The 13,076-nt window shown below is 42.1% G+C and overlaps 2 protein-coding genes across 2 annotated transcripts; both read right to left on the bottom strand.

Annotated features, from left to right (window-relative positions):
* Nucleotides 1–379: 379 nt before the first annotated feature.
* LOC129852984 (trichohyalin-like) lies at nt 380–2,223 on the bottom strand. Its single transcript, XM_055918592.1, has one exon. It carries the CDS (start codon nt 2,106–2,108, stop codon nt 1,143–1,145), a length of 966 nt encoding a protein of 321 aa, XP_055774567.1. The 5' UTR covers nt 2,109–2,223; the 3' UTR covers nt 380–1,142.
* Nucleotides 2,224–3,783: 1,560 nt separating this feature from the next.
* Nucleotides 3,784–10,361, bottom strand: LOC129852978 (myb-like protein X). The gene is made up of 6 exons (XM_055918588.1): nt 9,967–10,361; nt 8,977–9,696; nt 8,723–8,791; nt 8,522–8,596; nt 8,021–8,098; nt 3,784–7,815 (listed from the first exon to the last, which is right to left on the bottom strand). The coding sequence occupies exons 1-6, from the start codon at nt 10,184–10,186 to the stop codon at nt 6,578–6,580; spliced, it is 2,400 nt and encodes a 799-aa protein (XP_055774563.1). The 5' UTR covers nt 10,187–10,361; the 3' UTR covers nt 3,784–6,577.
* Between the last annotated feature and the right edge of the window lie 2,715 nt (nt 10,362–13,076).

Raw genomic sequence — 13,076 nt, 5'->3', positions numbered from 1 at the left:
CCGTCTGGTGTTCAACCTTCCCAAGTTCTCTCACGTCACCCCGCTCCTCCGCTCTCTCCACTGGCTTCCAGTTGAAGCTCGCATCCGCTACAAGACCATGGTGCTTGCCTACGGAGCTGTGAGGGGAACGGCACCTCCGTACCTTCAGGCTCTGATCAGGCCCTACACCCAAACAAGGGCACTGCGTTCATCCACCTCTGGCCTGCTCGCCTCCCTACCTCTGAGGAAGTACAGTTCCCGCTCAGCCCAGTCAAAACTGTTCGCTGCTCTGGCACCCCAATGGTGGAACAAACTCCCTCACGACGCCAGGTCAGCGGAGTCAATCACCACCTTCCGGAGACACCTGAAACCCCACCTCTTTAAGGAATAGCTAGGATAGGATAAAGTAATCCTTCTACCCCCCCCCCCCCCCCTTAAAAGAGTTAGATGCACTATTGTAAAGTGGTTGTTCCACTGGATATCATAAGGTGAATGCACCAATTTGTAAGTCGCTCTGGATAAGAGCGTCTGCTAAATGACTTAAATGTAAATGTAATGTAAATGTTACGGTCAACCGAGGTCCTGCTTCCGTTGTTACGGTCAACCAAGGTCCTGCTTCCGTTGTTACGGTCATCACGTGTGTGTCACTGATCACAAAATACATGTTTCATTTCTTTAGCGTTCTGGGGTTTATTGAGGTCGATTGTAGTGTTGACAGCGCTTACTTATAGTGCGGCTGTCCAATACCCCTGGACATTACTGTTGTCATATACAACAGCCCTAAGTTCACTACAACAGGGGAGGCCATACTCTTTCAAATGTTCAAACACATTCCCCAGTTCAACGAGGTCACTACATATCAATCATCATGACAGCTTTACTTCAAAGGAACAGATGCACTATCTGGTTAAATAAACACTCACTCGATAGCATGAGAACTTCCTGACAGAACGTACATATATGGGCACTCCCTAGAGAGCGTGACAACAGAAGGCAGGATGTCCTGCAGGATGTCCATATATGGGCATACACACGTGACCCATAAAATAGGGTCATAAATCACACATTTGACGTGTGCCGTCTACTGTATTCTCTCTGTCACTCACTACGGTACAGTGGACAGAAGACCTGGTCTGGTTCTACACATAGACGGTGATGGTGACTCATATCAGATTGTGGAGAAGCCAACTTGATGAGTTTCTCCTGACCCAGCCCAACAACCCTATCAGTGCCCTCTGACCTCTCCCCTCTCGTTCCAGTCCATTCTGCAATACTGAGTGAGCTTCCCTGACTTCTTTCAAGTTCTGTCTCAGTTTCTCCACCTCTCCACCTTTCTCCTCCATCTGTCTATTCTTCTCCTCCATCTGTCTGCTGAACTCCCTCTGCATCTTTGTCTGTGAGATCATGATGTTCCTCTGTAACTCAGGTAGGACTATCTTCATCAGGTTTCTCTCTGCGTCAACTCTGGCCTCTCCTTCACAGTTCTCCATCATCTCCTCTATCTCCTGTCTGTGTCTCTCCTCCATCTCCCTCCTCTCATTCTCTGTCTTCTCTCTAAATCTCTCCATCTTTCTCTCCATCTCCTCCCTCCTATCAGACTCCCTCTTCAGCTCCCTCTCCAGCTCTATTATCTTCTCCTCATCCCTCTCTTCTTTCACCTGTCTCTCCAGTTCACTGGTTCTTTCACTGAGTGTTCTGATATCTCTCTCATGTTCCTGGATCACTCCCTCTATCTTTATCAGAGAATCCTGCATCTCCTTCTGAAGCCTCTCTCTCATCTCTCTCTCCTCCCTCTGTTTCCTCTCTCTTCTCTCTCTCTGGATCTTTCCCTCCATTTCTCTAACCTGGGTCTCTGCCTCCTGGTAGGTCTGACTGCTGTAGAATCTCTCTCTGTTTCCTGACACCATCTCCTCTACCTGCTCCAGCAGCTCTGATACCTGAGTGCCATGGGCCCTGTCCTTAATGTTGAGGACGTGATACCTGCTCCTACATTTCTCTCTGCTCAACATGGCTCCCGCCATGACGCTCAACAGTTTCCTGTATGTATCAAGAATGTTCCACCAACCAAAGGACATCCAGCCAACTTGACACAACTTGTGGGAAGCACTGGAGTCAACATCACCCAGCATCCCTGTGGAATGCTTTCAACACCTTGTAGAGTCCATGTCCCAATGAATTGAGGCTGTTCTGAGGGAGGTGTTCCTAATGTTTTACTCAGTGTGTGTGTGTGAGAGAGAGGGAACACACCCAGACAGCACAGAAACCTCTGTCCAACGGATGTACAGTATATGTTACCCTTTCTATGAGCTTATACTATAAACTACAACACGAAAGGTACTGTTTACTTGACCTTTAATCATGTCAGAACATGTAACAGCAGTTTACAGCACTTTTTGTTCATTTTTCTCCCTTATCCCAGTTCAGTTAAACTATATATTTCTTTATTTCCCATGGGCTTCACCAGAGTGCCCCCTAGTGGCTGGAATACAACTGTATTCTGCCCCTTACATATACAGTACATGATCAGGAAGATGCACTTTAAACATTGTTTTCTAATTGGCTAATTGTCTCACAGATGTGTTTAGAATGATGACATTCTACAGTTCTACATGGTTTCTATGTTGAACTGGAATCGACATTCTATTCTGTGGTCAAGGAGACGTCTTTCCAATGGGCAAACTCTCTCCACACTACATTTTGATATGTCAGACAGAGGTGTTTGTATTTCCTGGGAAGGGAGGTCTTTATAGCAACAAAAGAGCTGTGGATTTAGTGTTTACTGGCAGTGGCAACGTCCCTGAATAATGTGGTTATAATGGAGGTGGTAGTAACAACCAACCCCACATTCCATGTGACAACCATCCTAATGCTAATTAATGCTCGTTACCTTGTGGTCCTCTACTCCTGTCTATCCAGGCTGTATCACATCCGGCTGTGATCGGGAGTCCCAGAAGGCCGCACACCATTGACCCAGCGTCGTCCAGGTTTGGCCGGGGTAGGCCGTCATTGTAAATAATAATTTGTTCTTAACTGACTTGCCTAGTTAAATAAAGGTAAAAAAAAAACGTTTTATAATTCAATATGGTTAGAACGAGCATTTCAGAAATAGGTTTGGAATGTAGATATCCCTTCTTTTCAACAAACAAAACTGTTCATGTACACTCCCATAATTCTAACTTTTATCAAGACTCACCTATGAAAAACAAATTAATTCGCCTCACATTAGGTGGCGCGTCCAATAGGCTAGGAGTAAAATTAATTAAATGAGCAAAGATTCTGTAATTAGTCTAGTCCTGTCTATACAGGAGTTAATAAAATCATTCAAATTACAACACCAGAGAACATGATTTAGGACAAATCCATTTGAATTGAATCACTTTTTAACTCCCCCCTTTAGATTTGAATGGAACAGTCCAAACATACTTTCCCATTGTAATGTAGAAGTGCTCAGAAAGGGACTTTTTGGAGCTGAACGCCAAAACATTAGAGAAAAGTGCTCAAAGTTGACTCCTTTTACCTGCCCCACCATACCATGACTCATTCATGTCATCCTCACTGGAAAATATAAATGGTTGAGATTGATATCAAGCGTACAAACAAGGTTGTCAAACTATTTGATAATTTCCCGATTTTTTTAAATTAATTTTTTAAAGAAATGATGTCTTGAATATAGGGTGGGTATCATGTTTTGTCTGATAATTGTACTAAAATGTGAATAATATTGACATTTCAACTTTCAAATGGAACCACAAAGATGGTTGGGGGTTCAGAAATCAGAGAATGTTGATTTGAAATGGGAATATATCAAATCAAATCAAAGTTTATTTGTCACGTGCGCCGAATACAACAGACCTTACAGTGAAATGCTTACTTACAGGCTCTAACCAACAGTGCAATTTCTAAGTTAAAAAATGGTATTAGGTGAACAATAGGTAAGTAAAGAAATTAAAAACAACAGTAGAAAAGACAGTGAAAATAACAGTAGAGAGGATATATACAGTAGAGAGGCTATATACAGTAGAGAGGCTTTATACAGTAGAGAGGCTATATACAGTAGAGAGGCTATATACAGTAGTGAGGCTATATACAGTAGTGAGGCTATATACAGTAGCGGGGCTATATACAGTAGAGAGGCTATATACAGTAGTGAGGCTACATACAGTAGAGAGGCTATATACAGTAGTGAGGCTATATACAGTAGCGGGGCTATATACAGTAGAGAGGCTATATACAGTAGAGAGGCTATATACAGTAGAGAGGCTATATACAGTAGAGAGGCTATATACAGTAGTGAGGCTATATACAGTAGAGAGGCTATATACAGTAGAGAGGCTATAACAGTAGAGAGGCTATATACAGTAGAGAGGCTATATACAGTAGAGAGGCTATTTACAGTAGAGAGGCTATAACAGTAGAGAGGCTATATACAGTAGAGAGGCTATATACAGTAGAGGCTATATACAGTAGTGAGGCTATATACAGTAGAGAGGCTATATACAGTAGAGGCTATATACAGTAGAGAGGCTATAACAGTAGAGAGGCTATATACAGTAGAGAGGCTATATACAGTAGAGAGGCTATATACAGTAGAGAGGCTATTTACAGTAGAGAGGCTATAACAGTAGAGAAGCTATATACAGTAGAGAGGCTATATACAGTAGAGAGGCTATATACAGTAGAGAGGCTATATACAGTAGAGAGGCTATATACAGTAGAGAGGCTATATACAGTAGAGAGGCTATTTACAGTAGAGAGGCTATAACAGTAGAGAGGCTATATACAGTAGAGAGGCTATATACAGTAGTGAGGCTATATACAGTAGAGAGGCTATATACAGTAGAGGCTATATACAGTAGAGAGGCTATAACAGTAGAGAGGCTATATACAGTAGAGAGGCTATATACAGTAGAGAGGCTATTTACAGTAGAGAGGCTATAACAGTAGAGAAGCTATATACAGTCGTGAGGCTATATACAGTAGAGAGGCCTAGAATTTGAATTGAACCGAATTTGACCTAGACATCACGTTGTTCTAGACAGGATCAGACAGTATTCTGACCTGTTTTCCCACCATGACACTCATCACAGGACAGACTATCACGTTGTTCTAGACAGGATCAGACAGTATTCTGACCTGTTTTCCCACCATGACACTCATCACAGGACAGACTATCACGTTGTTGACAGGATCAGACAGTATTCTGACCTGTTTTACCACCATGACACTCATCACAGGACAGACTATCACGTTGTTGACAGGACCAGACAGTATTCTGACCTGTTTTACCACCATGACACTCATCACAGGACAGACTATCACGTTGTTGACAGGATCAGACAGTATTCTGACCTGTTTTCCCACCATGACACTCATCACAGGACAGACTATCACGTTGTTCTAGACAGGATCAGACAGTATTCTGACCTGTTTTCCCACCATGACACTCATCACAGGACAGACTATCACGTTGTTCTAGACAGGATCAGACAGTATTCTGACCTGTTTTCCCACCATGACACTCATCACAGGACAGACTATCACGTTGTTCTAGACAGGATCAGACAGTATTCTGACCTGTTTTCCCACCATGACACTCATCACAGCACAGACTATCACGTTGTTGACAGGACCAGACAGTATTCTGACCTGTTTTCCCACCATGACACTCATCACAGGACAGACTATCACGTTGTTCTAGACAGGATCAGACAGTATTCTGACCTGTTTTCCCACCATGACACTCATCACAGGACAGACTATCACGTTGTTCTAGACAGGATCAGACAGTATTCTGACCTGTTTTCCCACCATGACACTCATCACAGGACAGACTACCACGTTGTTCTAGACAGGATCAGACAGTATTCTGACCTGTTTTCCCACCATGACACTCATCACAGCACAGACTATCACGTTGTTCTAGACAGGATCAGACAGTATTCTGACCTGTTTTCCCACCATGACACTCATCACAGCACAGACTATCACGTTGTTCTAGACAGGATCAGACAGTATTCTGACCTGTTTTCCCACCATGACACTCATCACAGCACAGACTATCACGTTGTTCTAGACAGGATCAGACAGTATTCTGACCTGTTTTCCCACCATGACACTCATCACAGGACAGACTATCACATTGTTCTAGACAGGATCAGACAGTATTCTGACCTGTTTTCCCACCATGACACTCATCACAGGACAGACTATCACGTTGTTCTAGACAGGATCAGACAGTATTCTGACCTGTTTTCCCACCATGACACTCATCACAGGACAGACTATCACGTTGTTCTAGACAGGATCAGACAGTATTCTGACCTGTTTTCCCACCATGACACTCATCACAGGACAGACTATCACGTTGTTCTTACATTGTCAGATAAATATCATGTGATTATCTCTAACTTCTCCAATCCCTCCATGAACAAGTCATCTCATCTCTAACCTCGTTGTCAGGCTAATTCAGTGAAATGATGAACTAGGTTACATCTACCCAGACATTCCTCAGATCTCCATCAGTTCTCCCTGTCTTCTTCTTCTCCCTTCTTCTACCTCTCCATGTATCCAAGCACTTCTTCAGGCTAGTTACAATAACTCATTTGCACATCTCCCACAGTCTATCTATCAGTCCCTGTATCTCTCCATCCCTTTCCACAATCGCTCTATCCTTCTCCTTCATCTGTCTATCCTTCTCCTCCATCTGTCTGCTGAACTCCCTCTGCATCTTTGTCTGTGAGATCATCATGTTCCTCTGTAACTCAGGTAGGACTATCTTCATCATGTTTCTCTCTGCTTCAACTCTGGCCTCTCCTTCATAGTTCTCCATCATCTCCTCTATCTCCTGTTTGTGTCTCTCCTCCATCTCCCTCCTCTCATTCTCTGTCTTCTCTCTCAATCTCTCCAGCTTTCTCTCCATCTCCTCCCTCCTATCAGACTCCCTCTTCAGCTCCCTCTCCAGTTCTATTTTCTTCTCCTCATCCCTCTCTTCTTTCACCTGTCTCTCCAGTTCACTGGTTCTTTCACTGAGTGTTCTGATATCTCCCTCATGTTCCTGGATCACTCCCTCTATCTTTATCAGAGAGTCCTGCAACTCCTTCTGAAGCCTCTCTCTCAAGTCTCTCTCCTCCCTCTGTTTCCTCTCTCCTCTCTCTCTTTGGATCTTTCCCTCCATTTCTCTAACCTGGGTCTCTGCCTCCTGGTAGGTCTGACTGCTGTAGAATCTCTCTCTGTTTCCTGCCACCATCTCCTCCACCTGATCCAGCAGCTCTGATACCTGAGTGCCATGGGCCCTGTCCTTAATGTTGAGGACGTGGTACCTGCTCCCACTTTTCTCTACAAGCTGCTGGAGGTCCTGACTTCCTGCTTGGAGAAACTCCTCAATGCTCTGCTCTTTCAGGCCATCATCATGAGTAAATAGAATCACAGTGTGTTCCCAACAACCCTCCCCAAACACCTCCTCTATTCTCTCCAGCACCCCTCTCTCCTCCCCCTTAGAGGGCTCCACTGGTATGACCAGGAGGAAGGCGTGGGGTCCCGGGGCAGACAGACGGACACAGAGCCCCACATCCTGTCTCATCTCCTCCAGAGAGAGTCCAGGACAGAACCAGTCTGGAGTGTCCACCAGCACCAGCCGTCTCCCACACACGTCCCCCTCTCTCCTCTTACTCCTCTGGGTCACTGCAGAGGGGCTGGCCTGGGCCCCAAACTCCTCTCTGCCCAGGATGGTGTTTCCTGCTGCACTCCTCCCAGCCCCAGTCCTCCCCAGCAGCACCAGTCTCAGCTCAGACACACTGGGAGACACTGGGGAGTCTGGACTGCTGCTCTCTCCTCCCACTGCAACACAACACACAGTACTGATCAACACACTGACTCTCTGGAGGATGTACAACAGAGTCAAATATAATATAATCTACATCCATAACTCACTATCTGGAGGATGTACAACAGAGTCAAATATAATATAATCTACATCCATAACTCACTATCTGGAGGATGTACAACAGAGTCAAATATAATATAATCTACATCCATAACTCACTAGATGTTGGAGGTAACATCATGCTGTTTGTCCTCCTCGGTGGAGGTGTGGGGTCTGTATCTGAGGTCTCTCCTCCCACTGTAACACAACATAGAGAACTGGTCAACATACTGACTCATCAGAGACACATTTAAAACATAGTATAAACAAACTACAAATACATTACACATCATAGTGAAATATAGATTAGACTAGAAACAGTAGGAGACAACAGGACAATATTGATAACTCACTAAGTGAAGGATGGTCCACTATAGACTAGAAACAGTAAGAGACAACAGGACAATAGTGATAACTCACTAAGTGAAGGATGGTCCACTATAGACTAGAAACAGTAGGAGACAACAGGACAATATTGATAACTCCCTAAGTGAAGGATGGTCCACTATAGACTAGAAACAGTAGGAGACAACAGGACAATATTGATAACTCACTAAGTGAAGGAATGTCCACTATAGACTAGAAACAGTAGGAGACAACAGGACAATATTGATAACTCACTGTCTGGAGGATCATCCATGCTGTGTCTCCTCCTGACTGGGAGTATGGAACCTGTATCTGACGTCTCTCCAGGTTCTAAAATAATAGAACAACCATTTAGAATGGGAACATTTACCTCAGTGACACATGAAGGCACATAGACCTACTGAAGGGGAGTTCTGGGTTTCTATTGAAATGTTAAGTATCACATATCTCACTCACCAGTCATCTGGGCTGAGATCTCTCTTCTCAGTCTCTCTACCTCAGTCTTCACATCACATATCTGTTGAGCTGAAATAACAAAGGAGGACTAGGATCTGAATTCTGTGTTAAAGACTTTAGACAGAAATATGATGCAGAGGGAAAGTATGAAGTGATGGACAACAATATTCACAACTCAGTGGAGAGTCGACAAGAACCTGAGAATCGAGGAAAGTACAGAAGACTAAATGTATTAATGGTGTGAATAATCTTACCCAGTTCAGCATTTTCATTGTTGACATCCTCCAGCTGTTTGTCTCTTTCCTTTAACTGCTTCTCTCTCTCCTCTAGTAGGTTATCTTTCTCTTCTACTTCCTGTCTACTCTCTTTTAGTTCATTTTCTTTTCTCTCCAGCACCTTGTCTCTTTCTTCCAGTAGTTTGTCTCTCTCTTCCAGTAGTTTGTCTCTCTCTTCCAGTAGTTTATCTCTCTCTTCCAGTACTTTCTCTCTCTCTTCCAGTAGTCTGTCCTTCTCCCCCAGTCTATAGTTTCTGTCCTCTAGTTGAAGGTCTCTTTCCTTTAGTTGGTTCTCTTTCTCTTCCAGTACGTTGTCTTTCTCTTCCAGTAGTTTCTCTCTCTCTTCCAGTAGTTTGTCCTTCTCTCCAAATCTGTGGTTCCTGTCCTCTAGTTGAAGGTCTTTTTCCTGCAGTAGGACTCTGAAGTTCTCTACTTGGCTGTTCTTGTCCTGCAGGTTCTTTCTCAGTGCCTCTAGTTGAATGTCTCTATCCTTTAGTTGCTTGTCTTTCTCTTCCAGTTGGTTTTCTTTCTCTTCTAATAGTTTCTCCCTCTGTCCCATTATCTGGTTCTTCTCCTCCAGGAGTCTCTCTTTCTCTCTCACTTCCTGGGTCATATCATCCAGTTGTGTGTCTTTCTCCTCTAGTTGTTTCATCATCTCCTGTCTTAATTTCTCTTTTAATTCTTTTTCCATCTTCAACTCTGAGAGCAATTAACATATTTAATTGGTTGTTTGAATAAGTAGTGTATTAATTAATTCAATAGTATGCCTATAAAGACATTATCATTTGATGGAGGTGGTACAATTATTAGTAATTATTTCCTCCAGTCAACAGTTATCTGAGCTGAACCAATCATCAACTGGTCTATTGACTATTTGATACATTACAAATGAATTAGTCTGAAAAACTGAATGACATCATTCATGTTCCCTGATTCAATCCTCTCTCCTCCAGACTCTCTCATACTTACCAAGCTCACCAGCTGATGCCTCCCTCTTCAGCTTGTCCTCCCGAGTCTCTTGTTGTAAATAGTACAAACCTGATCCTATGGTGTAAAACAGAGAGGTGAGTTCTGTGTGGTAGACTACATCACTATATACAGAACAAACAGGCCCAATCAGATTTCTCCTGTCACTCAAGCCTCCCTCATGTAGGGACTGTGGGCACCAATGAGATCTGGTTAACTTCATAAATAATGTTGTTTTGTTATTGTCCTATCTCTGATCAAATTATTATGTTCATTGTTAGTGATAAGCAGCATTGGGCTCTATGGCAGATACAGGATATTGTGTCAGGAGGCAGGGTTCTATGGAATATACATTCAGTAGAATCTGAAGAACATCTGACATCATAATCCAACCTACCTTGAGATCATTTGGGGAGAGTATTGATAAATGTAAAGAAACTGATTTAATGTGTAGCCTTGAAGAAGACAAACTGCTGTTCACAAGGCCTGTAGTTTTTATAGTATCAGATTAACACTCTGGTCTGTTCTTTGTCTTGTGTTATTGGTTGTCAATAAACAAAACAGAGAAATAAGTCATTACTCACCTGGTTCTGATCATCCATTATCCAAGAAGGAGAGTCATGAATAATGATCATGTAAAACAGAATACATTAGTTATCATTGTTCATTGAATATCTGTCTCATTAGATAATTTAATGAAATACCATACATCATATTGATATGACTGTTCATCACATTCATTACTAATGTACATCTGGGGAAAGGGATGTAAGCAGCACTACTATGTGAGCAGTCTGAGAATGACTGAATGCTTCATAATAAGACATCAAGCTAAATTCAAGATGATTCTATTTTAATTTTGGTGTGTGAAATGTTGACCTCTATGGCAGATATATTGTGGGAGATCTATGATGTGACAATTCTGGATACTTTGAAGAACATCTATACATCTTAATCCAACCTACCTTGAGAACATTTGGGGAGAATATTGATAAACGTAAAGAAACTGATTTAATTTGTAGCCTTGAAGAAGACACACTGCTGTTCACAAGGCCTGTAGTTTTTATAGTATCAGATTAACACTCTGGTCTGTTCTTTGTCTTGTGTTATTGGTTGTCAATAAACAAAACAGACAAAAAAGTAATTACTCACTTTTTACTGATCATCCATTATCCAAGATGGAGAGTCATGAATAATGATCATGTAAAACAGAAAACATTAGTTATTATTGTTCATTGAATTTCTGTCTCATTACATAATTTAATGAAATACCATACATCATATTGATATGACTGTTCATCACATTCATTACTAATGTACATCTAGGGAAAGGGATGTAAGCAGCACTACTATGTGAGCAGTCTGAGAATGTCTTGTGACGGGAGGGGGTGTGTAACGGCCCTGAAGAGGTCTGAACCGTCTCAGTGCTTCTCCTTCCAATAGGGCGCCTCCCCTTTAATTACATATTAAATAGCATCAGCTGCTCAAAAGTGGGGTTGTGATGGAGACGCAAATGAGGATGAATCAGAATTTGTTGGGTAACATAGATAAATAAGATGTTTTATTTATATAATATGTTTATGTGAGATACTTGTCATTAGAATGTATCCTGTTGGACTATAGTGTTGGCAGTTGCACTTTTCCCTCAGCTAGGGCTCAGTCACTTGGGGCCCAGAGAGGGGAGAGGTCAGGCTTGTCTTTTACATGTTCCTGGTGCTATGCAGAATATCAGAAAGGGAAGAGGACAGAATGGAACATTGTCTTCATATGTGAATGTGTCTTTACCTATTCTTAAACTATGTGAAGGGATGGCGTGATTAATGGGGAACCAATTAATTGTCTCCACAATGCCTGTGCGCTTATCCTGGGACAGTGTATGACCAGGAGTGGGGTCAAGAGGGGGTTTACTTGAGATGGGATTATCTAGAGTTGACAATTGAGTTATGCCTTGGATGAGGTAATGTTTTTGTACTATGAAGTACCAGGAACGAGAATAGAACCTCGTTTTAGAGACCAAACTGAGCGATAATTTATAGAGAATGCAATCTGGCTAAAGGATACTCCTTTCTCAAGTAAAAGTCCCTTTGTGAAGAGTTCCTAAGATCTGTGGTTCATCATGTAAGTTGAGAAGGGTGTATCTTGGCTATAAAAGATCTTTGTATTTTTCTGTAGTGACTCTCAAAATTCATTATAGATAGTGAATTGTTGAAAGTCAAAAGGGCTATTGTAAAGCTCATATTATTAAAGAGGAAGTTTAAGTATAACTCTGACTGGTGTGTGGTTTGTAACTCTCCTCATTTGGTAATACAGGAAAATGCCACCACATGTGTTCAACCCTCAGTTCTGAATCGTCTTTACTCCGTTTGTTTTGTTGTATTTAAAAGTGTGCTTTGTAGCCTAGTCGCAAGTTTAACCAGGATCGGATCCACTCACTGCTTCCTTTAGACTAAACATCTCAGTTGTTCTCCCTGGAGATCTGTCGGCGGTTTGGATTGTCTGACTGACCGATTGACTACAACTATTTTGCATACGGTATTTCATTTGTTTTAGAGTGATGTATACCGTGATGATTTAAGACTTATTGAGATGTGATATGCTTTATAGTTGTGTAGTAAAAGAGTTGATATTTTGATTGTATGATTGAGACTGGGTTCACACTACACTTTATAAATGGACAAACATTGCCTTACTAAGGTCACTTGAGTTCACTGACCTCATTTACCGGGCTGGACTCTTTTAGGCCTGAAGTACGGGACTTTTCTGGAGGAACCAGAGCTCATTATTTGTTATATTATTATGTGTTTGATCATTTATGTTGCTAATAAAACCCACGCAAAGAATACTGTAGTTTGAACTTCCAATGTTTTAAGGGGTTATGAAAGTGTATGTCCATCCAGTCCTTTGTATTGGTGTAGACTTGACGGGCCAGACAGGACGCATTCCCTCCCAAACCAAAAGGAGAAATCTATATTTTCTATGGTAGGCGCAACCTACCTGTCAAACAAAACAGACATCTGTATTACCCAACAAATGCTTATCATCCATTATCCAAGATGGAGAGTCATGAATAATGATCATGTAAAACAGAATGTAATAGTTATTATCATTACCTT

This window comes from Salvelinus fontinalis, chromosome 4, assembly GCF_029448725.1.
Source record: "Salvelinus fontinalis isolate EN_2023a chromosome 4, ASM2944872v1, whole genome shotgun sequence".
Lineage (NCBI taxonomy): Eukaryota > Metazoa > Chordata > Actinopteri > Salmoniformes > Salmonidae > Salvelinus > Salvelinus fontinalis.
Note: the sequence above shows the minus strand (reverse complement) of the source record. Positions and strands in the feature narration are given on the sequence as shown.